Here is a 27,128-nt window from a genome sequence, read left to right as displayed (position 1 = left end):
AAAATACATGTATATTTTGACTCATTTCGGTAGTTTTCTAAGGTGTAGTTTTCACAAAATATTATTAGTGAATTTCCTTGCTATGTCCTTAGGAAAATTAGCTTTTTCTCTCTTGGATCAAAGCTGAGAACACTGCAATAAACATAGAGCTTTGATAATTTTACGTTTGAACTCTACTTGATAGTTGTTGAAGAAGAACACGTTTTAAATGACTAATAGTTAATTTAGAAAGCTGTCTTATTTCATACAATCTTTTGAAGAAAATTCAGTGATTCTTAGCTTGACAGTTTCACGAAACAAAATTATACCTATTGCGCTGTAAAAACAACAACAACAACAACTTACATATACTGATAATCTATGAACTGAAAGACTTAGGTTCGATGCTCTGGAGAGTGACACTGAGCTGTTAAGCAGTTTTTAATTTTAACCAGAAAATATGTTTTAAAGAAACAGCTGAATTAAAATAGGAGGCCATTCAGGACACCGTTGCGAAATGTGATGGAAAAGTCATAGAGACCCCTTCATTCCCCCTCAGCAGCACCCGCCCTCCTCCAGGCACCCCTCCACCTTCCTGACACTCACACAGTAGAAACGCAGGCCGTCAAAGTCCCGGGCCCTGCACTCCACAAACAAGGTTCCACAAGGTAAGTTACGCTTTGGCAAGTAGGAAATTGACCAATTCTTTGAGTTCTTCTGAGGTAATACAGTCTCTCTAATATTCTAATGGTCGAGGAGAGTCTAAGGAGCTGAATTAACAGGCAAGTGGAGTGTGGTCACTGTGCTTAAACCCTGCTCTGAAACTGGTGGTTAACACGGTTATGTAATCCTTCCACCACTTCTTCCACGGCACCCTGATTGTTATGCGGAGAACCTAAGATATAAAGATTGCTGTGTGACTGGGGTAACTGTACTCACGACAACTTGGATTTAATTCCTGTATGTTTTTTTAAAAAGTGCCTGGTATACAGCAGAAACTCAATACAGATCAGATTACTGTTTAAAATCTCCCACTTAGCTCAGTGAGATTACAAGCGAAAACACACATAAAAACACCCAGCCAATTGCAGACTAGTTGTCACCAAAGGCCAGGTCACTTTCCCTTGTTCATGGAATTGTAGACCCCTTTCAAATGGTACTGGCCATGGTATAGCATGCAATTCCATCTTCACCTTTTTTTCCATTACAGTTTTATCATGAGGTGGTTATGGAAGGTTTAACCGTAAATAACTTTGCTGAAGACAGTGTGATCCACTTTCTCTGCTGCTCTTCAAGCTTTTCTGCCAAGCATTTAATCAAGACGGGGTCCACCTTAGAATCAAATTTATTAGCAAACCAATGTCCGTATTTCATAAGCCACCTTAGTTCCGCTGCTCCATAGATACACACACTTCGGAGGTGAGAGCCAGTACAACTGGGATAGAAAAGGCCTTCTAGATAATTCCATTTGACCAGGCGGGTCTTACTCTGCAGGTCAGACACATCCTGGGCTGTCTTAGAAATCTCCCCAGGGATTCCGGGTACCCGAATTAAGGTAGCCCAAAAGTGCTCATCAGGTGAGTATGTATCTTTAGACCAGGCGAAAAAGTCTTTAACAAAGGAGTTGTTGAAAATATATTTAATGAATGCTCGACTTAACACAAAATAAGCACTGCCAACAAATATCTCGATGTTATGAGGGGGGGCCTCCTTGGAAATGTTCGTCCTCGTCGGTAGTTTCACATATTCATAAGGTACCTGTTTGAGTTCATGGTGAAAAGTGAATCTTTCCGTCTTAGTGCTAGGGGGTTTCACTGTCTCTAACATATTTGATCCATTGAGTTTCTTCAACTCTGACACTAATTCGAAGTTTGACTTCAAAGGAAAATCCTGCCCACACAGGTTGATAACATATTTCCACTGAACTGAAGACTTGAGGAGGTCTGACAAGCAATTTAAATCAGCCTGGAGTCTGGAAATGTGTGCGTATTGCACAGTCTCTAATTTGGAAGCAATGAAAATATTGGAGAAGCACTTAGCTAAATTGTTCATGGCAACTTTGAAGGTATCTGATGATTTTTGGTCATAATGGATGCAATAAATATTGTGCTGGTTGTATATAGCAAGGATTAGCCTTTCAACCATAACTGCATCTTTGTGAACAACCAAAGAATAGGCTATGGGGAAGCTTTTCTCCTCCTCTGAAACAAGCTTTTCATCGTAGCTTCGTAGCGCCTGATAAATCTCACAATCACTGGTGATCGCCACAACATCGTCATCATCCAAGTCGATGATGGTTCGTCTTCTTATTTCCAGACTCTTGCCAATTTCCAAAGGCTCCTGTTCATAGACACCCGAACAGTTAATCTCATATCCGATTTCATTCTTGACATGGGTGTATCTGTTCCTTACGAAAGGCGAGGTACTTAAAGAGTACTCAACCAAGTAGATGCCCCGTTCAGGGAAGAGGAATCGTTGAACATTTAGGAGCTTCAACAAGGAGAATAGCCATAGGGTTAGAAACAGGATGAAAACTTTCTGTTGTAGGTGATATTTAAAACAACATTTGAATGTCTTCATTCTGTAAGAGAACAAACAAACAATTCAGTTGAAATAGGAAGAGAAAATTAGCTCAGTTCAACCAACATCCACTAGCTGCCTACCACACACTAGGCAGAATGCTGGGCCCAGAAATGATTTAAATAAGTGTTCTTGCCCTTTAAAGAATCCAGAAATAAGGAAATGGAAATATGTACAATGGTTGTATTTTGTCGTATTCTTTGTTAGATATCGAATTTTGAGAGATATGGTTACCAAATATTAGAATGAAAAATAATGTTAACTCCTTAAATATAGGTACTAAGTATCTTAATTGTCTGATTTTATGCTTAGCATATTTGCAGGATTGCTGTGGTTTGCACAGAGGTCTAGAAGACTGGATTTTTTAGTAGTCATATACAGATGTAAGTTTGACCATAAAGAAATCTGAGCACCAAAGAATTGATGCTTTTGAGCTGTGGTGCTGGAGAAGACTCTTGAGAATCCCTTGGACAGCAAGGAGATCCAACCAGTCCATCCTAAAGGAAATCAGTCCTGAATATTCGTTGGAAGGACTGATGCTGAAGCTGAAGCTCCAAAACTTTAGCCACCTGATGCAAAGAGCTGACTCATTGGAAAAGACCCTGATGCTGGGCAAGATTGAAGGCAGGAGGAGAAGGGGGTGACACAGGATGAGATGGTTGGCTGGCATCACCGACTCAGTGGAGATAAGTTTGAGCAAACTCTGGGAGATGGTGAAGACCAGGGAAGTCTGGAGTGCTGCACACATTTCACAGGGTCGCAAAGAGTTGGACACAACTGAGTGACTGAATAACAACAACAAAGAGGTCACTGAAAATGTAAACGACCCATCTGAGGCTAAAAGGAATACCCATCTTGATTTTTACCTTCAGATTCTGATTAGACCTAGATCTGAAGTCAAATGGGGAAAGCCCACTCAACTCCACTGCTATAAACTGAATGTCTGCATCCTCCCCCAAATTAAAGTTGAAACCTAATCACCAATTTAAGTTGATTGTATCAGGAGGTGGGGCTTTGGGGGAAGTTTTTAGGTCTTGAGGGTGAAGTCCAAATGCATAGGATAGGTGCTCTTATAAAAGAGACCTGCCAGCTAGCTCCCTTGCCCCTTCCATCATGTGAGGAAAACCGTGCGAAGACTGTTATCTGTGAGCTAAGAAGCAAGCGTTCATCAGGTATGGAATCTGCTGGAGTCTTGATCCCAGACATCCCAGCCACTAGAACTGTGAGCAATATATTTCTGTTGTTTATAAGCCACCCAGTCTGTGATATTTTATTATAGCGGCCTATGTAGACTAACACAGTCAGTTTCAGAAAAAAGAGCACTGGGCAGACCCTAAAGGAGGCTATAGTAAATATTAGACATTGTAAAATTTTATTCAGATTACACCAATGTGGTAAACTTGCATAGTTCCCTTATTTTGTTAGCTCCCTTTTCCTCACAGGGATTAGCAATTTAGCCCTTAAAAGGAAAAGAATCTGACTCATTGAGGGTATGTGGTAGGGGGCCAGTTTGGCTGAATCTGTCAGTTTTATGCACTTATCCAGAGAGTTCACGTGTGTGTGAAGGTTCCCTGCAGGTCAGGCTAAAAACTGAAAACCACTAAGACGTCCTACAGGACAGTGATTAATCACACCCGAGCTGAGACGAATGTGCACATGCCTCTGTGGGACAGTCCACACCACAGACTATGAAATAGAAAGATTTGATGCTATTTGGTCCTATTTCTACCCAGGACCACACAGAAAACAGTGTAGAGTGAGCTCACATGTGTGTCCAAAAAAGACTACATACACCCAGCAGCCTACACACGAAGAGCACACGCCAGTAAGCTTTTTCTTTCTCTGTCACAGCTGCTCAACTCTGCCACTATAGTAGGAAAGCAGCCACAGATAGTGGGTAAACTGACTGGACGTGACTGTGTGTAAATGACTGTGTGCCAGTAAAACTTTATTGACAAAAACAGGCAGCTGAACGCCAATATTTTCATAAGGACTAAGAATCTGGGACCTGGGGGAGAGGGGATTTATTTTTCACCAGATAGCCTTTTGGATTATTTGAATGTTAAAAATGATTATATTACTGCACCCAAATAGACGAACATGTTTAAAAAATGATTATATTACTTTATCAGATAAAAATGGGCTACCGAGTGGACCGGCATTACATGTACTTATTTGGGAAGCAGCAGGAAATTGGCAAATCCACAAAGTATTACCCCGAGGCTTGAGGACAGCAAGGCTGGCCAAGCTCCTAGCAATGCTTCCAGCAGGTTCAAATACTGAGAACTGGGGAGGTCTGAGGAGCCCACATAGAATTTCCTTATACATCTCAATAAATCTTGAACAAGGACATAATCATTGAACCCAATTTCCTTAGAAAGAAATAGCAAGACATTTGAACCTGATTTACTTTTGTAGATTTATTTTATATAGATTAATTGAAAAAGCTCCTGTAGGAATGACATACTCTGATCCACCTTCACTTGAATTACTCCCTTTAAAGAATGACACCTTATTTATCAACAGTGAAGTGCCCTGCAGAGTTTGTGTTCTCCTGCCACACCTCAGACTCTCCTCTGGTTTCCCCAGGGTCCTATTCTCAGCTTACTGCTCTTCTCATGAACACTTTCCCTTGCTTTCAGAATTTCACCTTCCATGTATACACTGCCAGAGTCTTTATCTTCAGCCCCCACCTCTTGCCCAAGCTTCTGACATGAACATCCAATTGCCTGATAGACATCCCCACTTAGCCCTTGGGGACCCCACTTCAGTAAGTCCGTAAGTGAACAGGACATCTTCACCTCTCCTGTGTTGTCCGTCTCAATTTATCCACTCAATGACTCAAGGTTGAAACGCAAGAGCCACTTGACTCTTCCATTTACTGTACACCCATATGATCATTTCACAAATACCCCTCAAATTCATCCTTTCTTCTCCTTCCCAGTTACCAGGCCCAGACAACATCTTTGCTGACCATCATCCTCACACTTATTAAAAGCAAAGGCTTCAGCGCCCGGGGGGATAACCTGCTGACTCTCCCCAGAGCTGGGAAGAGGCTGAAAGCCCCTTTCAGGATCTGATAAAAGCTCTTTCTGATCCAAAGGCTTGTACCTCCACCCCTTGTTCCTTCTAACTTGGGAAAGGGAGTGCTTTCAAAGGCATTTTTGGCCACAGTGAGCAGATGAAGATGCTTCACGAGGACTTAGGACAGGACAGAACTGGAAGGCTGCTTGCTTCCCTGATGTTAAAGGCTACCCTGGAGACAGATAAGTTCTCCTTCTTAAAAATGCCTGGCATGTGAGGAGTCAGAAAGCAAGCTTCTGGGCCGCCCGGATTCCCTCCCTGTCTTCCTTTAGAATTAACTTTTCTCTCTGGTTGGCAAAGCTCAGACCCGGGGCCCAGGATGCTCCCATAGGACTTCTCTCAGTGGGCTGCCACCTCTCCTGCCCCAGGCGCCCTGGGACCCTCCCCTGGGCAGCCACGGCCTCCTGGCCCAGCTCAGACTGTCCTGGGAACCAGCACAGCCATGCCCCCTCAACAAGCACCCCATCTGCTCTTTCCCTCCGAATGGCTCATGGGCAGAGAGCAGGTAGATGTGTCTCTTCCTTGAAGTAGTCTCATAATTACATTACAGATAATTGCCCGCTCCTGGGAGAAGGGGTATTTCCTTCCTACCCAGCCAGGCAGGAGAGGAAGCTGATGTGCTGGGGAGTTATCACCACACGGGTGCAAGGGCCTCGTGATGACGCAGAAGGAAATGGCAACGAAGGTTGACCGCTGCATCAAATGAGTTCTATCTGGATAATTCAATAAAACCCCAACAGGGACGAGGAATAAAGCATTCTTCCCAAGCCATCTTATTTCCCCCTGCCCTCCCAGGCATGGTTCACAGTCTTAAAGGAAACAGCAGGCACTCCAAAGCACACCCCAGCTAAGTGCTTATAATTGCCTTCAGGGTGAAACGGCCACAGCCATTAGCAGCTCTTCAATGACCTCTCCTTCATCGGCAATTTAAAACCCAGGGCTGTCACTGCAGTACCTGCCTCCTCATAGGGGCAGGAAGGGGAAGGGAAAATAACCAGGGAAGAAAAATGGTGAATGCAGTCTAGCTCGGGCACTGAGAATGCGGGGCCCACCGTCCACGTTGCAGGCGAGCTGGCCTCTGCCCCCCACCTCCCTCCCCTGCCTGCTCCCTCCCTGCACACCCGCACACCTTCCCAGGAGCGCACAGGGAGCAGCTGGGGGAAGAGAGAGCAGATGGGAGGGCTCAGGGCACCCAGACCCAGGCTGGAGTCCCCGGAGTGGCAGTAGCTTTAAGACTGAACAAGTGACCCTCTTGAGACCCTCTTGAGTCTCAAACTGGGGACTGGAAAGGCTCCCCGCTCCCTGCGCTGTGAGGGTTCGGGAGCCTGGGTTAAAGGAGTCCCCACAGACGCCCTCGGAACACGCCCCAGGTCTTTTTTCCCCCAGTGCCCAGCTTGTCTGGGAAGACTGAATCTTGGTTTTTTCCCCAGTATTACACAGGATGTACACGGATTGTTTTTTTTTTTTTTAAAGAAAAGAATCCACTAGGTAATTATAGGCAGACAATGTGAAGGAAAGGATCTGCAGTTTTCTGACCACATGAGGAGGTGGAAAGGCAGAAGGAAGAACAGAGCGGCTGAGAGTTACCTTCCTGCTCCAGGCTGAGCAGGAGAAGAGGCGGTCACACGTGGTCCTGGCCGTACAGCCTGGCTGCAGCTTGCGGGAGGCCCCGTGTGGGTCCCCAGGCGAGCCCCTTACCCGCCACCCCTCTGCCCCATCAGTAGAAGGATGTAAATAACAGTAACTACCTAAAGGGGTTTGAAGGCCAAATGAGGTAATGCACGGAGCTTTGGCACAGTCCAGATCCTGGCTCCCTGGTGAACGCTGGTGTGGCTCCCCTCTCAGCCTCAGCATCTCCTCCTCGGCGCCCCCACAACCTCCTTCCTCCTCCTGTTACTACCACTACTCACTGAGTTCTTTAAAGATCCTGCCCAGACCTATGGCTTATTGAGCTATTTTTCAATCTGGCTCCCATTTTACCCCAAAGTGTTGACATAAATTCAGTATTTTAGAATCAATGCCTGAGTGCTTCCATGTAGTGCTCTTTATTAATTTAACAATACCATGACTATTAATGTAGACCCACTCAGGAAAGAGCTGTTACCTGATTCTGGGTACTTCACATGCAGCAGCAGTTTCCTCCACGGATCAACCAGGTAGATGCTACCACTATCCCTCTAACACGACAGGAAACGGAGGCACATGGAGATTAAGAGATTGCCCAAGGTTATAAAGAGCTAGTACTGAAGAAGGGATGATTTTGAACTGTGGTGTTGGGGAAGACTTGAGAGTCCCTTGAATTGCAAGGAGATCCAACCAGTTAATCCTAAAGGAAATCAGTGCTGAATAGTCTTTGGAAGGACTGATGCTGAAGCTGAAGCTCCAATACTTTGGCCACCTGATGCGAAGAGCCAACTCATTGGAAAAGACCCTGATGCTGGGAAAGAGTGAAGGCAGGAGGAGAAGGGGGTGGCAGAGGATGAGATGGTTGGATGGCATCACCGACTCAACGGACATGAGTTTGGGTGAACTCAGGGAGTCGGTGATGGACAGGGAGCCCTAGTGTGCTGCAGTCCATGGGGTCACAAAGAGACACAACTTAGTGACTGAACAGCAACATAAAGAGCTAGAAAGTGCTTCAGCTGGAACTTGACCCCAAGACAGTTTTGCTGCAGGGACAAGCCCTGTAGGCAATGCTGGTTTTTGGAATATAAATAAAAAATATTTTCACAACAGTTTTATTCCTCAGTTAAAATTTCTCATTACTATGTCTTATCTAACTGTCTTAAAGTTGGAACATCGAACCATGTTTGAGGTCCGGAGACCTTCCACCCAGTAGTTTAAGGGCTTGTTTAAATGGAGAATTTGCCTGGAGGAATGCTGGCTGATGAACAAGTTCTGTTCCTGCAGCCAGGGGCTGGAGTCAGTCCACATGCTGATGAAGAGATTAGTCCATGGTTCAGTCAATGGAATCTGAGAAAGGAGAAGAAAGTGAGCTCACCCTAAGAAATTCTGCCATCAGCTACTCTTGTGTCCTGTAACTGACTATTCACTGATTCACTTGTTCTTGTAGTGACCAGTGGTAAAAACTGGGTTCTCTGAGAATCCCTAATTATTTTAGAAATTTTTCTGGGTGCAATTTCTGTCTACATAGTGAATATACCCTCTGTGTGTGTGTGTGTGTGTGTGTGTGTGACCCCATGGACTGTAGCCCACAAGGCTCTTCTGACCATGGAATTTTCCAGGCAAGCATACGAGAGCAAGTTGCCATTTCCTCCGCCAGGGCATCTTCCTGACCCAGGGATCAAACCTTTATCTCCTGCATCTCCCTGCACTGCGAGGTGGATTCTTTACCACTAGTGCCACTTGGGAAGGCCTCCTATAAATTTTTAAAGTTTGACTCACTATATGTCAGTGTAAAAAATAAGATTTGAAGAGTCTATGATACAAAAATGTCAGAATTTTGTTTCTTTCTTACAGAGAGGAATTACTTAAAAACAGTAATATAAAGATGAGTTCACTAAAAAAGAAATCCTGTCCTACTGCAGAGCCTTGATTTCAACAAAGCCACTCATTCTCCCCTTGATGACATACTCATCATCAAACCCAAGGAAAGTTATGGAGTAAGACCATGAGAGGAGGGACGGCACAGCCTAGATGCATTTCTTCAGTGCCCCCAGAGCACCTGAAGTCAGCAAAGGAGCAGGAAGGCCACTTTTTTGCTCTGATGACCTTACATCATTGTTCTAGAGGGACGATCGCAGTCAGTTCAGTTCAGTCGCTCAGTCATGCCTGACTCTTTGTGACCCCATGGACTGCAGAACGCCAGGCTTACTTGTCCGTAACCAACTCCCGGAGCTTGCTCAAACTCACGTCCAATCAGTCAGTGATGCCATCCAACCATCTCATCCTCTGTCATCCCCTTCTCCTCCTGCCTTCAATCTTTCCCAGCATCAGGGTGTTTTCCAATGAGTCAGTTCTTCACATCAGGGGGCCAAAGTATTGGAGTTTCAGCTTCAGTCCTTCCAATGAATATTCAGGACTGATTTCCTTTAGGACTGACTTGTTTGATCTCCTTGTAGTCAAAAGGATGATTGCAAAAGGCAAGTAATTACCAGGCTGTGAGCAGGTAAAGAGAAGCAAAAAGCAAAGGAGAAAAGGAAAAATATAAGCATCTGAATGCAAAGTTCCAAAGAATAAGCAAGGAGAGACAAGAAATAGAGGAAAAGAACAGAATCGGAAAGACTAGAGATCTCTTCAAGAAAATTAGAGATACCAAGGGAACATTCCATGCAAAGACGGGCTCAATTAAGGACAGAAATGGTATGGACCTAATAGAAGCAGAAGAGATTAAGAAGAGGTGGCAAGAATACACAGAAGAACTGTACAAAAAAGATCTTCACGACCTAGATAATCACGATGGTGTGATCACTCACCTAGAGCCAGACATCCTGGAATGTGAAGTCAAGTGGGCCTTAGGAAGCATCACTACAAACAAAGCTAGTGGAGGTGATGGAATTCCAGTTGAGCTATTTCAAATCCTGGAAGATGATGCCATGAAAGTGCTGCACTCAATATGCCAGCAAATTTGGAAAACTCAGCAGTGGCCACAGGATTGGAAAAGGTCAGTTTTCATTCCAATCCCAGAGAAAGGCAATGCCAAAGAATGCTCAAACTACCACACAATTGCACTTATCTCACACGCTAGGAAAGTAATGCTCAAACTTCTCCAAGCCAGGCTTCAGCAATACATGAACTGTAAACTTCCTGCTGTTCAAGCTGGTTTTAGAAAAGGCAGAGGAACCAGAGATCAAATTGCCAATATCCACTGGATCATGGAAAAAGCAAGAGTTCCATAAAAACATCTATTTCTGCTTTATTGACTATGCCAAAGCCTTTGACTGTGTGGATCACAATAAACTGTGGAAAATGCTGAGAGAGATGGGAATACCAGACCACCTGACCTGCCTCTTGAGAAATCTGTATGCAGGTCAGGAAGCAACAGTTAGAACTGGACATGGAACAACAGACTGGTTCCAAATAGGAAAAGGAGTATGTAAAGGCTGAATATTATCACCCTACTTATTTAACTTATATGCCGAGTACATCATGAGAAACGCTGGGCTGGAGAAAGCATAAGCTGGAATCAAGATTGCCGGGAGAAATATCAATAACCTCAGATATGCAGATGACACCACCCTTATAGCAGAAAGTGAAGAAGAACTAAAGAACCTCTTGATGAAAATGAAAGAGGAGAGTGAAAAAGTTGGCTTAAAGCTCAATATTCAGAAAACTAAGATCATGGCATCTGGTCCCATCACATCATGGGAAATAGATGGGGAAACCGTGGAAACAGTGTCAGACTTTATTTTGGGGGGCTCCAAAATCACTGCAGATGGTGATTGCAGCCATGAAATTAAAAGATGCTTACTCCTTGGAAGGAAAGTTATGACCAACCTAGACAGCATATTAAAAAGCAGAGACATCACACTGCCAACAAAGGTCTGTCTAGTCAAGGCTATGGTTTTTCCTGTGGTCATGCATGGATGTGAGAGTTGGACTGTGAAGAAGGCTGAGTGCCGAAGAATTGATGCTTTTGAACTGTGGTGTTGGAGAAGACTCTTGAGAGTCCCTTGGGCTGCAAGGAGATCCAACCAGTCCATTCTGAAGGAGATCAACCCTGGGATTTCTTTGGAGGGAATGATGCTGAAGCTGAAACTCCAGTACTTTGGCTACCTCATGCGAAGAGTTGACTCACTGGAAAAGACTCTGATGCTGGGAGGGATTGGGGGCAGGAGGAGAAGGGGACAACCGAGGATGAGATGGTTGGATGGCATCACGGACTCGATGGACGTGAGTCTGAGTGAACTCCGGGAGTTGGTGATGGACAGGGAGGCCTGCCGTGCTGCGATTCATGGGGTCGCAAAGAGTCGGACACGACTGAGCGATTGAACTGAACTGAACTGAGTCCTATTCTAAACTGAGTCTGTGAACTGTTAGAAAATAAGGATTTCTAACTGAGGTCATCATACTTTTCTACAGGAAGAAACATTGAAACATTTTGTGGGGCCTTTCCCACAAAAGCTGCTTTAATTATCCCATAATTCCTGAAGAAGCTTAGAAGCAAAAGCTAAAGTTGCCAGGGACTTCAGTGGCGATCTGAGTCCAAACTCCTCCTTCTCTAAATGAGGAAGCAGAGGCCTAGTTATCAGTAGACGTGTCTCACTCCTCACCTTCCCTCACTACATGGGCCTTTGTATTTCCAGCTGCTTCTCTTCAAGGGACTGGGCAGAGGGGGCCGTCTGCTGCCCCCCAGCCCCCCGCCAGGTCCCTCAGAAGGCACTGGGTCCACCTGGCTCCCCTGCCCCCTTAGCTGAGGCTGTTCTGCCAGCATCCACGCACACAGGCCCATCTGTCTAATGGTCCACGCTGAGCGCCAGTACCATTCACACTCTTAGGAATTTCAGCCAATAAACCTGTGGGGGAGGTACTATCGTCTCCATGTTTCAGATTAGGGAACTGAGTTTCAGAGGATGAAGAGCTAGGATGTGGAAGAGCCAGGATTTTCAACGGTGGCTGATTTCAGAGCCTACACTAGTAACTGTAAAGCGAGCCTGCCATTCAGTCTCCTGGCAGTAGAAGAACCCTGTTGGTTCTACAACGAAAAGGTCGGGGAATCCACGCATCCCTTTCCACGCTACAGGAGCCACCCTAATCCAGGCCAGCACCACCTTTTGCTTGTATATGAAGTAACCTCCTTACTCGCCCACCTTCTTTCCCTCTAACCCACTCTCTGTACTATAGACAAAGGTATCTTTTGAAACCATCAGGTCAGATCACACACCTGGCCTGGCCCCACTCCCCACACCTACACCACCTTCATTTGGGTTTCACTGCACACAAAACTAAAATCAGAAGTCCTTTCCATGGCCAGAAGGCCTAGCCAGTTCCTGCCCCTGCCTTCCTCTCCAACTAACTTCAGTCTTTTTTTTTTTTTTTAATCACTCATTAAGCTCTAAGCAATTCCAGCCTTTCTACAAGTTCCTAGAACACTACCTTGGGACCTCTGCACTTTCCTGCCTCAGGACCTCTGCATTTGCTATTCTCACGTTGGGATCATTTTTCCTGAATCCTGGCCTGACTGGCCCTTCCATATCCCTCAAGTTGTAAGAGAAATATTCTTCCCTCTGGTCCTCTCTAATCACCCTTCTCGAATCTCTTTCCTGAATGTCATACTCCTGTTTGCTTCTCAACACTCATCCAGCATTGGAGGCAGACTCTTTGCCCTCTGAGCCACCAGGGAATCCCACCCTCATCACAGCAGCAGTTAACTTATTTATGTCTGTCTCTGGGACAAGCCTTATTTATACTCTACCGCCTGCCCCAAGTACACACCTACCTGGCCCAGAGTGCTGCTCAGCAAGACAAACTCAGAAGACTCATGTTCCATCTGGGCTCTCCCAGCAAAATGCCTCAAGTGACCCTGGTTAAGTCATTTAATCTTATCTGCACAGGCATGCATGCTCAGGTGTGTCTGACTCTTTGAGACTGTAGCCCACCAGGCTCTTCTGTCCATGGAATTTTCCAGGCAAGAATACTGGAGTGGGTTGCCATTTCCTTCTCCAAGGGCTCTTCCTGACCCAGGGCTCGAACCTGCATCTCTGGCGTCTCCTGCATTGGCAGGCAGTGCCACCTGGGAAAGCCTCATCTAATCTTGGGTAAGTTTTTATTTCCCAGGTGTTGAGCAGGATAATGGATTTGCACCCCAGCAGTGCTGTTATGAATGTCTTATACCACCATGCATGTGAAATAACTATGCAAAGAGAACTGTGGTATGCAGAAGTCAGGTACTAGAACCTTTACAAGATGGATGATTTCTTGGGAAACCAACATATTGACTCTTTCCCAGTTTTACAAAATAGTACATTCATTATATTTCTAAAATAGTACATTCATTATTCTCTTCTTTCTGACATTCAATTATTATTTGTTTTTCACTTCCTGAAAACATTCTTTTTTTGTTAATGCCTGACGCATATTGTTCTTGAAGACATACACCTATCTTGGATTTTGAAAGGCAGAAAAATTTACTCTAGTTAAATTTAAAATTTTAAAACTTAGAATTTTTTCCCTACGTCTGCTCTATATCTTTTGAAAGATCAAGAGCCAAAGAATTCCTTTAAGAGACACCCAAGGAGAGCCAACAGAACTACTTCTGCGTGGTTACAACCAGCTGAACTGTTTTGTAACTGCACGCATTGCAGTAGCTATAAACTTTCCCCGAGTTCATTATCTTTAGGGCGATTCTCTAGATAGGACAAAATTGCAGTGACTCCCTCTAGGATCCCTGGCAAGCAAAGCCATCTCCAGGAACCACTGACAAAGCAGTCCTGAGAAAGCTGCAGCAATTTGAGTACACAAAACCCACCCTTGAATAGGGCCTCCCCTGGCTCAGTTGCTCGGATTGTCCGTTCAGTTAAAACCGTCTCACTGCGGCAACGAGATGCCCTTCATCCAAAGGGGATCTGGTTATGGTCCCTGGGAAACATGTCACAACTGAGAGTTTCCTCTACAGGCAGCAGGCTTCTGTTGACAAGTACAAGGGCTATGCTCACAATGTTTCTTAAACAAAGGTTTACTTAACCCACAAGATGTGAGAACAGAGGTCTGAATAAAAATGCTGGATGGGAATCTCAGTCTATCAAATACCTCTTTACATTATAATTCTTCCAAATAGCAACTTGGCTGGCTCCTCTCAAGCTTGGGAGAGATTTATAGGGTCATTTAAGGTCACATGGGAAACGAGCAACCCAAATCAAGCTGTATTTACCTCACGTCCGACCCTCAAGGTCATCAGAAATCTGGGCTTGCAGCAATGGAGCAAAAAACTGCCGAACTCAGCCAGCTTTTTATAGTCACACCAATTAGGAGACAGCCAAGGATTCTGCGCTTTGTTTCATCTGCTCCACAGGGCAAACCTCAAAAGCTGCTTGTGTATCCTGCTGGGCAAAGCTATATGACTTAAGAAGTCCTTGCTGCAGTCCATGGGGTCGCTAAGAGTCGGACATGACTGAGCGACTTCACTTTCACTTTTCACTTTCAAGCGTTGGAGAAGGAAATGGCAACACACTCCAGTGTTCTTGCCTAGAGAATCCCAGGGAAGGCAGGCTGCCGTCTATGGGGTCGCGTGGAGTTGGAGACTATTGAAGCAACTTAGCAGCAGCAGTAGGAAGTTGAAAGGACCAGAAATGATCCTACTGGGTGAAGTTTTTATTTTATAACCATTTGTGCCCCTCATTATGTTGCAAAACATTGGTTTTTTCCATAAGAAGAAAGAAAGGTAAAAAAAAAAAGATTGGGGCTGGGGACCGGGTTGAGGGTTGGTTCAAAAATACCTATGCTCTCATATTTTAGCTCTGTTGGCAACAGCTTAAATCAAATATTTCCTTCTTTGTAGATATAAAAGGTTACAAACAAGATGTTTATTGATGTACTTAATCTTTATCTCCCAAGTTTATAAACAGCAAAGTTACATTCCTTTCTCTAGTTCTTCTCATCTCTGCCTTCCATACTTAGCTGGCTCAGTACAAACCAATACACAGTTTATGCTTTATGTTCTAACTTTAAAATGTGGCTTTATTTTGGCTTCTTTTTCTATAAAGAGGAAAACCTTAACTGGAAAACATTTAACTCCTTTAAACAAACAAATGCATGTTTAGTGTGCTAGAAAGAAAAAAAAACTTTCTCTGTCCAGCGTGTACCTGGGGTCCATCCCACTCCAGGAATTTCTGGAAGCACTTATTTGGTACTATATGGCTAACTCTGTTTCACACTGGCCAAAATGAATTCCTCAAAGGTTATGCAGCAACTGAAGAGGTACAATAACTATGATTTCCACATGTGCATTTAAAGTAGAATCTCCAATGCTCATAAATAAGTACAACACAGAGACAGCACAGGGACCCACAGATGTGAATCAAGGTTATGCACAGCAGATATGGCTTAAGGCCAGGCCACACTCTTCTTGAATGGATTAGACACACACAGTTTTAAATCATCAGAAAGGCTCCTTTGTTTATCTTCTGTGTCCCGCCAATGTGGTGGGGAGCCGAGCCAGAGATTCAATATGCTTCTGCACTTTCACTAAAAAATTCTAGGCTGGCAACACTGTCAGGCTGTCATGACTGAGTCAAGATCTGTATTGTCCTGAGAACTTGTGTGCACAGAGACACAATAAAGTTAAGATCCAGGAACTTAAAGGGATGGAACAAATAAAATCGGCAGGGCTCAGGAAAATTCTGCCAAAACAGTAACTTCAAAAGCAGAGGTTTTGTGTAAAATGTCTTACCCAAAGTCAAATCTAGAAATGACTTCAGAAAATTCTCCAGCTGGCATCTCCTAAAGGAGGCATTGTAGCAATGGTTCTTATTATGATTTTTATTTTTACTGAGGTATCGTTGATTTATAATGTTAAGTTTCAGGTGTACGAAACAATGATTCACAATTTTCAAAGGTTATAGTCTATTTATACTTATTATAAAATATTGGCTATATTCCCTGTGTTGTACAATATACTCATGTAGCCTATTTATTTTATACATAGCAGCTTGTACCTCTTAATCCTCTACCCATATCTGGCCCCTCCCCCTTCCCTCTCTCTACTGGTAAGCCACAGTCTGTTCTTTATATCTGTGAATGTTTCTTTCTGGTTATATTCTTTAGTAATGGCTTTAATTAAGATAACAGGTCTCAACATGGAGGTTTTATTTGGGGCTAATATAATAAAAATTTTAAAGATTATTTAGTTAAAAACTAAGTATCTCAGCAAACTTATATGCCAACTCAATAGAATGCAAAAGTAGAAATCAGACTCTTGAGGTCTCCAAGTGGATTATAATGTTACAACCACCGAAACAGTGTGGCCAGAACAGACAGGGTTCAGTGGGATGAAATTCAGAAACAGATCTGGTAGGGAAGGATTGTATTAACAGGTATTGCTCTGGTAAAGATGGCCGTTGCCTCCCAACATCCACCCTCCCTTTATAAGAGAATCTCTATATTGTTGACAGTAGAACCATACCCCTCTAAAAGACTTTTCCCCAGCCTCCACTGTAGAGAAGCAGTCAATGACATAGTGTGTGGTGTCTGCGAAAGCTCTTAGATGAGCCTGATTCAGGACAGATGGCATGCCAGTGTGGCTTTCCTTCCCCATTCATCCACTTTTCCGCTTGGAATTCTGACATGATGGTTCGTACGGTAGCAACCACCTTGGGACCATGAACAGGCCAAGAGGATACTAGCAACCGCGGCCCCCAAATCCTCAAACCATGCAACCAGCAGCAACCACCCACCCTACAGTTTTATTATGTTAGAAAAATAAGCCTTTATATGTGTAAGCAAATTTGCAAAGGTGCAACTTTCAAAGAACATATGAAAATGGTAATGCTTCACACACACACGAATCAAGCTTAAATTGAAACCAGGTTAAAGTGTCCACTTGAACAATAGTATAATCGTATACACAGGCAAGCACAAATGTGTCTCACATGAGGCTGAAATTCTCATCTGTTTGGATTTAGAGGCAAATGGTGGCTTTAGATAAACCTCTGAAGAAAAGCAAACTCTCAGAATTACCAATTTAACTCTGATATTGGCATGAACTGAGCAGTCTGCTCACCAGGCCTCAGCTAAGCTCTCTTCAGCTTACAGCATAGCCCCTCTTGGATCTCTGAAGGTCACCTTGCAGGTTGGCTGTCTTTGTGAGAGCATGTTTTGCAACAAGCTTGTTGTATGTCAAGAAACAGAGTATCAGCACCATGGAGGGTGAAGTGTGTCCAGCGGTTCTTCCCTCCTCCTCTTGCATGCTCCCCTTCCTCTCCTCCCTGCTATACCCTCAGCTGCCTCCATCTCACCCTCCTGCTTTATTTGTGTATAGCATTAAGGTTTGGAATTTAAAGGCAAGGTTTCTAAATTGAAGTCCTAAACTGCACTGACAAGAGGTCACTAATCTCGTTAGAACTTTGCCTCCTCATCTGTGAAAGAGGGTCAGGGGCGCTCACTCCCATGAATACAGTGATGACCAACTCAGCTCATGCACTGGGTATATTTTGGCAGGAAAAGCCAATGGGTGCCATTTGAGAAAACCATTAAAAAAAAATCAGTAGTGTTAAAAAGTCTTGTTCCTTAGCCTATCCTAGCAAAGCTGTCCCATAAATGTTGGCGAGGTCATGGGTGGGTGAGTGGCTGGATAGATGGATGGAAAGATGGGTAGCTGGCTGGCTGGAGAGGTAGATGGACATGGATGGATTCATGGTTAAAATTTCAACCATTTTTCTTTTTCTCTTAAAAAAATTTTTTTTAAGTTGAAGGATAATTGTTCTACAGAATTTTGCTGTTTTCTGTCAAACCTCAACCTGAATCAGCCATAGGTATACATATGTCCCCTCCCTCCTGAACCTCGTTCCCACCTCCCTCCCCACCCCACCCCTCTAGGTTGATGCAGAGCCCCTGTTTGAGCTTCCTGAGCCATACAGCACATTCCTGTGGGCTGTCTATTTTACATATGGTAATGTCAGTTTCCATGTTACTTTCTCCATACATCTCACCCTCTCCTCTCCTCTCCCCATGTCCGTAAGTCTGTTCTCTATCCACGTTTCTTTCTTTTTTTTCTTTTTCTTTTAATTAATTAATTTTAATTGGAGGCTAATTACTTTACAATATTGTGGTGGTTTCTGCCATACATTGACAAGAATCCGCCATGGGTGGACATGTGCTCCCCATCCTGAAGCCCCCTCCCACCTCCCTCCCCATCCCATCCCTCAGAGCTGTCCCAGTGCACGAGCCCTGAGCACCCTGTCCCGTGCATTGAACCTGGACTGGTGATCTATTTCACATATGATAATATACATGTTTCAGTGCTATTCTCTTAAATCATCCCACCCTCACCTTCTCCCACAGGATCCAAAAAAATCTGTTCTATACATCTGTGTCTATTTTGCTGTCTTGCATATAAGATTGTCATTACCATCTTTCTAAATTTCACATACATGAGTTAATATACTGTATAAGTGTTTTTCTTTCTGGATTACTTCACTCTGTATAATAGGCTCCAGTTTCATCCACCTCATTAGAACTGATTCAAATGTATTCTTTTTAATGGCTGAGGAATACTCCATTGTGTATATGTACCACAGCTTTCTTATCCATTCATCTGCTGATGGACATCTAGGTTGCTTCCATGTCCTGGCTATTATAAACAGTGCTGTGATGAACACTGGGGTACACGTGTCTCTTTCAGTTCTGGTTTCCTCGGTGTGTATGCCCAGCAGTGGGATTGCTGGTCATATGGTAGTTCTATTTCCAGATTTTAAAGGAATCTCCACCCTGTTCTCTACAGTGGCTGTACTAGCCTGCATTCCCACCAACAGTATAAGAGGGTTCCCTTTTCTCCACACCCTCTCCAGCATTAATTGCTTGTAGACTTTTTGACAGCAGCCATTCTGACCGGTGTGAGATGGTACCTCATTGTGGTTTTGATTTGCATTTCTCTGATAATGAGTGATGTTGAGCATTTTTTCATGTGTTTGTTAGCTATCTGTATGTCTTCTGGGAGAAATGCTTGTTTAGTTCTTTGGCCCATTTTTTGATTGGGTCGTTTATTTTTCTGGTATTGAACTGCATGAGCTGCTTGTATATTTTTGAGATTAATTGTCAGTTGCTTCGTTTGCTATGGTTCAGTGGCATTAAGCACATTTACACTGCTGTACAACCATCACCAGTACTCATCTGCAAAACATCATCTTCCCCAAGTGAAACTCTGTGTCCATCAAACACTAAACACGCCCCTCTCCATGGCCCCTGGCAACCGCCATTCTAGCTCATCTTCCTGTGAATTCGACTACTCTAAGGACCTTGTTTTAGAGGAATCATGCAATATGTCACTTCATGGCTGGTTTATCTCACTTAACACCAAGCCTTCAAGGTTCACTCACGATACAGAGCTGGTGAAAATTTCCTTCCTTTTAAGGCTGCATAGTATTTCCTTGGATGCACAAAACCACATTTTGTTCCTCCATTTGTGGAAAGTGTCTGTTTATGGACACTTGCATTTCTCCTACCTTTTGGCAACCGTGAATGCTGCTGCTGCGGACATGAGTGAACAGATATTAGTTCATGGCTTTGCTTTCACTTGTCCTCATAATTTACACGTCTTTATTTTTATATATCCTATTTCTATTCCCTTTCACTGGCTGCCCATCCATCCAGCAAACATTTACTGTGTGTCTACTACGTCCCAGGCAGGCATGGTGTTAGAGCCTGGAGAGATGCAACTAGAGACTACGCTGTCTGGCAGAATAAATACACAGAGAAAGAACTAGTGAGGTTCTGAGAGACTTGGCAACACAATTTGAGGAATCCCAGTGGTTTTGTTACATTGAAATTTTGTTGTTTAGAGATAAACTCCCAGAAAAGGTAAGTCACTAGCGAGCATTCAGAAAGTCTCTTTTCTTTAGGGATTCTTTTGCTGTGGGGTTCATCTTACGTCAGGGCTTCCCTGGTGCCTCAGACAGTGAAGAATCTGCCTGCGGTGCGGCAGACCGAGGTTTGAGCCCTGGGTTGGGAAGATCCCCAGGAGAAATGAATGGCTACCCACTCTAGTATTGTTGCCTGGAGAATTCCATGGACAGAGGAACCTGGTGGCCTACATAGAGTCCATGGGGTCGCAGAGTCAGACACGACGGAGTGACACTCACATTTTCGCTTTTCCTTCGCATCCCTCCTCTGGTTCCACATCCCTTCCTCCAGTTCCACAATCTCCACATCACCCTGGCAGTATTTTTCCACGATCCAGCCTTTGCGACTTACTTTGTACCTACCTTGTGTATCACTCCGCCTCTCTCTCCCAACCCATCAGCTTTGACATCTCTCTGCTTCTGCCTGAGAGTAGGGCAGGCTGTGGCTGGACGGGTTGAAGGAAGGGAGAACCTGGGGAAGAGGATGGCTGGCAGAGAAAGCCCTCCTTGCTGCCCCCAGAAGGAACGTGGGGGCGTGGGGCAAGGATGCCACAGTGCAAATATTCCAGCCACACCGCAGCGATGCAGAGAAGGAGGAGGAAGAGAAAGGGAACACAGGGGCTGTGCCACGCCTTGTTCTTGCTGATCCTGGGCTTGCCCTCTGCTGCCATCTGAACGAGTTCTGCCATAGGCTGTTCTGGTAGGAGAAATACCAAGGTCTACAGAAACAGGATTGGAAAACAAGGTTTCCAAGGTTCTGCAGAACCTTTATCCAGGAGCAGACCGCTGACAGACCTGAGTCTGAGCACAGCCAGGAAGCCTTCCTTCAAAGTGACAACCTTATCTGTTTTCCCCTGAACTACACTGGAAAAACAACAAGGAGGGTAGGAAGAAGGAAAAGCAATCAAAGAGGCAGAAGTACAGGATATCATGGAGATTTCCTAGAGATTACAAATAGTTCCCTTATCACCCAGCACTTTTTTTTTTTTTTCTTTGCCATGCTAACCTTGAATGTCACATCAAAAAAGGTTTGGTAGCATCCTGGAGGAGGAAAGTAGGCTTGGATTTTACTGGGATTTTTTGCAGTTTGGTTTACAGCTGGTCTTTCAAAGCAGCATGATGGAGGTGGGAGAGGGCTGCAGTAGGACTGCATAAAGTGCTAGTCGCTTAGTGGTGTCCGAGTCTTTGCAACCCCATGGATTCAAGCCCGCCAGGCTCCTCTATCCATGGGATTTCCCAGGCAAGAATACTGGAGTGGGTTGCCATTTCCTTCTCCAGGGAATCTTCTCCAACCAGGGATGGAACCCGAGTCTCCTGCACTGCAGGTGGATTCTTTACCATCCGAGCCACTTGGACTGGATAAAGATCATGAATGATCATGAAGGACCATGAATGTGGGAGGGCAGGAGTCCAGGCATTTTTTCACGCTCTAGCAACCATGGCTCAAAAGCATTCTCGCTATAAAACTGTTCTGCTTTGCTTTCTGACTTTTAAAACTTTTTGTGTGTGTGATTATATTATTTAAGTGTACTCCTTTAAGAATCATATATGAGTAAAATTTCACATTAAAAAAATTAAATAACCCTAATCTCCCAACAAAATACAGACTTGACCACAAAATATTTGAATTCTAGAGCCTGGATGGCTAGGGTCCTGAAGCAGAGAGAAGTGACAAGGCACATTTTTTTGCTTCCCATTAGTTGAAAATTTCTGAATTCACCTTAATCTGACCATTAACAAGCTGAAACTTACCTTGGGTCACCTACGGAAAAAACCAAGATGCTGATGGTATAAACATAATAGGGAGGGAAAAGCAATTGTCAGAGACCAACTGCTCCAGCCCAATGTACTAGGGAGACTGAACCGTGTCGGGGGGTAGGGCACTCAGGAAGGATCTGGGAAACATGCCTCAAGTGGAGAAACCATGCCAGGGGCACTTCCAAACAGCAGTAATTTAAATGCAAACACCAATGGGGCTGATGACAAGCATTCTTCCGATTTTAGGCCCCCCCCAGGGTCCACGAAGACGCCAATTTTTAAGCCTCATTAACTGTGACAAAGGCCGCTAACCAAGATGTTCCTGTTGTTATTACTTCCTCGGGCCAGGACACCAGCAGAGAGATCAGCAGAGGGCTCAAAAGTTCACGTGAAAAAGGACAGAAGGACCCAAACAGATCTGGGCAGACTTGGGTCTAGTAAGATGAAACTGAACAGAGGTAAGTACAAAGGCTAACAGTCAGGTCCACGAAATTAACTGCATCGTACCAGATGGAGAAACGTGATTTCACAGAAGCATCTGAAGAGAATGGTTCAGGGTTCTGGCTGACTGTATATTCAGGAGGAGTCACAGTTTGTTTGGTACAAGACTGCCAAAAGATTTTTAAAAGGCAGAAAAACCAAACCAGAAACCAAACCAGTATAATCCTGGGCAACATGAAAACCACAAGCTGTAGAACATTAGAGCCTAAAGGGATCTTACCATTTTCCATCAGCGTAGACTGTGGGACAGAGGAATGAATGGGTCTGTGTCTGAGTACCACCCTCTACCAGGACACTGTCTGATGGAAAAGTAAGCAGCACAGTGAGCTAGTGATCACAGGAGGAAACGGAAGGCTAAGACCAAAGAAGGGAAAAAACAAAGAGGCATGAAAGCTGGCTCCAAATATTAAATCATAGGTTTACTGGGCCCCATTGGCAGAGGTTCTGATTCAGCCGGTCTGATGGCTGAAGAATCTTCATTTCTAACAAGTTCCCAGGTGGCGCTGGTGCAGCTTGTCCACGGATTACACTTTGAGAACCAGTGCTCTAAGGAACAACATCATTGTTTTCACAATATATATATTTCTAAGATTTTACTAAGACATAATGGCCTGTTTTCTGCTAAGTCCAAATTAGGGAGAATTTACTGGTTTTGAAACGCCACACATTTATATTTAAGAATATGCTCCTTTTAAACCCTCATTGTTTAGCAGAAGTTCCACCTTTGCTTTCTGACCCTTAGTGTTTCTTAGTTCAGCTTCACAAAGCAGACTTCTGCTTCCATTTCTGGCATTTTTTATATAATAGGCAGTTTCCCTCTGGCCTTCTATTTTTCCTTAATTTTCTATTGTGTTCAGCAAATCAAGCTTCACTACATATTAAGATGTGACCTGCTTTTACCAAATGGTATCTGGTTTCTGGTTTCCCATATCTTCTAAAATAGTAAATATTGACCCAATCCTTTCCCTTAAAATCCACACTGAGCACACTATGCCTGGGGGCCCACTAGGTTTTGAAGCAGCTGCATTCAACTCTTGATTAATATAATTTAATCTTATATATGTGAAGCTTCAGCCTGTAGATCCCACTTGGTAAATAACCAGCATGTGAAAATGCATATAAAATGACGTGCAAAGCAATGCAAATTAATACAAAACATATATCTCTAAATTGCTTGGGAAAAGTCTGTAAGCCTTGACATTGTTATTATCCGCTCTGCTTCTTGCATTCTGACAAGCAGTGACCAGATCCTTTTATGAATTTCATGCAGCATCCAGCTCGTGACACTTGTTGACATGCTAAGGGGAAGTGATCCTGCCTGTGAGTCAGGCAAATGGGATCCTGGCCTTAACTTCCACCGCTGTTGGGCTCTTTGGACTTGGGACAGGATCTCAAAATTCTGAGTCTCCGATTCTTCATCAGGAAATGATGGGAATGAGATCATCATCATAAAACCACCCGCTCTAAGGCTTACCGAGCATTCATTATGCACCAGGTACGATGCACACAGGCACACACTGTATAAAGATGAGGTACACACAAGTGTTGTGCACACACAATGCACACATGCCTACTTTGTGCACACCTCATGGCCACAGGCAATCCTCCCCACAGCCCCTGAGCAGGAACAGAACACACACACCCCTCCGACGTGGGGCCATTTCAGAGACCAGAAAACCAGGGCAGAAAGGTAAGGAAACGTGTGCAAGGTCACAAGCTGGGCAGTGGAAGGGTCAGAGCCAGGGACTCTCAGCAGTCACATTCCAGGGGCCACTCTGAGCTACAGTGCAGCTCTCTTTCATGGTTTCCATCTATGTTCCCCCTCATCATTAAATTTCCACGATCTACAAAGTAAAACTTCAAATTTCACGGTCATGTGGGCTTCCAAACGTCATTTCAGTAGATGGTGAAGGTTTATGTTTTATGAGTTTGATAGTAGAATGGCAGCATAATCAGACTGTTTTTAACTTATTACAGCTTAGTTATGTGCCTTCTACCATCCATCAGACCACAGTGATTGTGTGCTTAGTCATTCAATTGTATCCAACTCTTTGCGACCCCAGGGACTGTGGCCTGCCAGGCTCTGCCCATGGAATTTTCCAGGCAAGAATACTGGAGTGGGTTACCATTTCCTCCTTCAGGGGATCTTCCCAACCCAGGGATTGAACCCAGGTCTCCTGTGTTGCCTGCCTTGGCAGGTGGGTTCTTTACCACTTAGCCACCTGAGAATCCCACTCATCCATCAGGTCCACCTCAAATCTCCCCCAGAAGGCTTCCTGCCTCCCCCAGATCAGTGAGCTGCATCTGTCCCACTGCACCCCAATATGGGCCTGGCACACAGTAAGGGCTCACTGAATTTGGACGGATTGGCTTTTCAACCTCACATCACACAACTCTTACGATCTTATTGCCTTCTTCCTGCATCTAAGCCAAAAAAGGAAATCACAGTTTTACCTCATAATCAAAGTTTTAGCCATCACAGTTTTACTTTCAGTATGTGGGGCTATGATGAGGCCCAGGGCACCAAATCATACTGAGCAGTCACATTCCAGGGGCCACTCTGAGCTACAGTGCAGCTCTCTTTCAGGGTTTCCATCTACGTTCCTCCTTACCATTCCATGATCTACAATGTAAAACCTCAAATTTCACTGTCACGTGGGCTTCAAAACACTGTTTCAGTAGATGGTGAACAGTGCGGCTTCTGTGGTTTCTGTCGTCATTCTCAGGGGACCAGGAACTGGACATCACTACAGCCCCACCTGCCCCCGCCCGCCCAAGTGAGCTCATGCAAAGTCAGTATGATAACTACTGACTACCCACCTATCCTGAGGGAACTTAGTGTGATGCCAAGCGCCCACCTTGACTTACTGCCATTCACTCTTACCTCCCTCTGCGCAGACCTTGTGGCATTCAGTAAATGTGCCTCTCAAAGGAGACAAATTTACAGTTGTCCCCACTTCCCGCCCCCAAAGGAAATCCTCCTTTCGCTCAGTGCCACACAACCTGATTCTTTGGATACTGTTTCTCTGCAAGTACAAGCATGATACGATTCAACAGCAGCTTAATCGATCATTTCTCACCGAGAATTGATTCTTAGAAAGTGCAACAGAGGAACTGCTCTCTGCAGTAACCTCCTGACTTCTAAAGATTTTACTTCCTCAAGACGCCATCAACAAAACCTGTTAAAACTGACGGCTAGGTTCTAGATTGTCTTAAACTGATAGGTGGTTCAATAAAGGCATGCTTCTGTAAAACCAGAAGAGGTGACTTCTATCTACCAAACCACGTGAACATTTAATTTAATATCACTGAATGTCATTCCCAACTCCCTAAATCTGGTTTGCCTCTTTTCAGTTTAAAGGACGAGAAGAGGGAACGCCAAGTGCCTAAGGGCGAAGGTCACCTCTCCCTTTTCCACCGAGAGGAAAACACGGTCCCCACTACAACCACAAGGAACACCTCACCAAGGCAGGACAGCTCAGTTCTGAAATGCACATACAGTATCCATCCGCTCGCACTGTTAGCCTACGTGAAGATGCTAAACTGACTCGAGAGCCCAGATCTCTTGGCTCAGATCCTCGGAGGCTCCCAGCTCGATGGAGGAGGTGCTGCCACCTCACAAGGGGACGATCCGGGCCAAGCTCTGCGGTACGAAAACTTGACCGTAAAAAGCGCAGAAGCTCGTCCCAGCGGCAGGCGCGGCGGGGAGGACCGCTCCGCAGCTTCTAATCCGCGACCTACTGAAAGACGCGCACTCCCATCTGGTCCTAAAGGAGAAGCCGCGCCAGGAGCCCATTCCCGCGCGCCGCGTCCCGCGCCCGCCCCCTCGCCTCCGCCGCCCCCGGGCAGCGCGGCTCGGCGCCGCGGGTCCGGGGCTGCGGAGAGGCTGGCGATGGCGCGGCGCAGCGCGCGTCCGGCCCCCGGCTCCGCAGGTCCCTCGCGGACCCGCCCCTCGCCCCTCACCTGGGCGGCTCTCGGTGGCCGGGAGGAGCGAGACCGCAGGACCCCAGTCCGGGAAGGGGAGCGTCGGGGAGCCGCGTCCTCACCGCTCGGGGAGAGCCCGGGACGAAACCCAGGTACGGGTGCGCCCGGCGGCTCCCGGCCTCCCAGACCGGCCCTGCCCGGCCCCGGGAGCCCGGGATGCGGGCACCACGGCCGCGTCTCTGCAGGGCAGCCTCAGGCAGACGCGCGCGGACCGCCCCGCAGCCGGCCGGCCTCGGAGAACTTTCCGGCGTCCGGCCGCCGGCAGGGGCCCGAGTCAACGAGGGCGCGCAGCCCGGCCAGGGCTCAGCTAGGCTCGCGCGGCGGCTGCCCCGGGCCGACCCCTTCCTTCCTACCTCTCCCTCCCCCACCGAGCGAGGGACGCGGCGCCCAAGTTCTCCCCGGCGGGGAAGTGAAAGTCGTGAGGAAGGGGTCCCGGGCAGCCGCGGCTGGGCCAGGAGCCCCCGCACGCTGGCCCCGAGCGTTCCTCGCCGGCCTGCGTGGCCGAGTGGACTTACGAAAAGGGAGCGGGGGAGCCCCGGGCGCGGAGTCCCCGCGGGTGGACGAGTCGCTCCGGCCCGGCCGCGAGCTGCGCTTCGGGATCCCGGCCCCTCGGCGGCGGCGGCGGCGGCAGCCGCTGGCTCCGGGCTCTCGCCTCCTCCTCGTCCTCCGCCGCCACCTCCTCGGCGCGCCCGGCTGGGGAGTCGCTCTCCCTCGGCCGGGGGCTGGGAG

The 27,128-nt window shown here is 45.7% G+C and overlaps 1 protein-coding gene across 1 annotated transcript; it reads right to left on the bottom strand.

The window, feature by feature from the left end:
- Positions 1–1,194: 1,194 nt before the first annotated feature.
- On the bottom strand, positions 1,195–27,056 carry LOC120860967 (beta-1,3-galactosyl-O-glycosyl-glycoprotein beta-1,6-N-acetylglucosaminyltransferase 4). The gene is made up of 2 exons (XM_040236672.1): positions 26,915–27,056; positions 1,195–2,560 (listed from the first exon to the last, which is right to left on the bottom strand). Exon 2 carries the CDS (start codon positions 2,557–2,559, stop codon positions 1,195–1,197), a length of 1,365 nt encoding a protein of 454 aa, XP_040092606.1. The 5' UTR covers position 2,560; positions 26,915–27,056.
- Between the last annotated feature and the right edge of the window lie 72 nt (positions 27,057–27,128).

The sequence above is a fragment of the Oryx dammah genome, unplaced genomic scaffold (assembly GCF_014754425.2).
Source record: "Oryx dammah isolate SB20612 unplaced genomic scaffold, SCBI_Odam_1.1 HiC_scaffold_11210, whole genome shotgun sequence".
Taxonomy (NCBI): Eukaryota; Metazoa; Chordata; class Mammalia; order Artiodactyla; family Bovidae; genus Oryx; species Oryx dammah.
This window is presented reverse-complemented; position numbering and strand designations above follow the sequence as displayed.

Bases quoted from the DNA above. Each gene is read 5' to 3' on its own strand.
- LOC120860967 (XM_040236672.1), bottom strand. From the start codon at position 2,559: ATGAAGACATTCAAATGTTGTTTTAAATATCACCTACAACAGAAAGTT.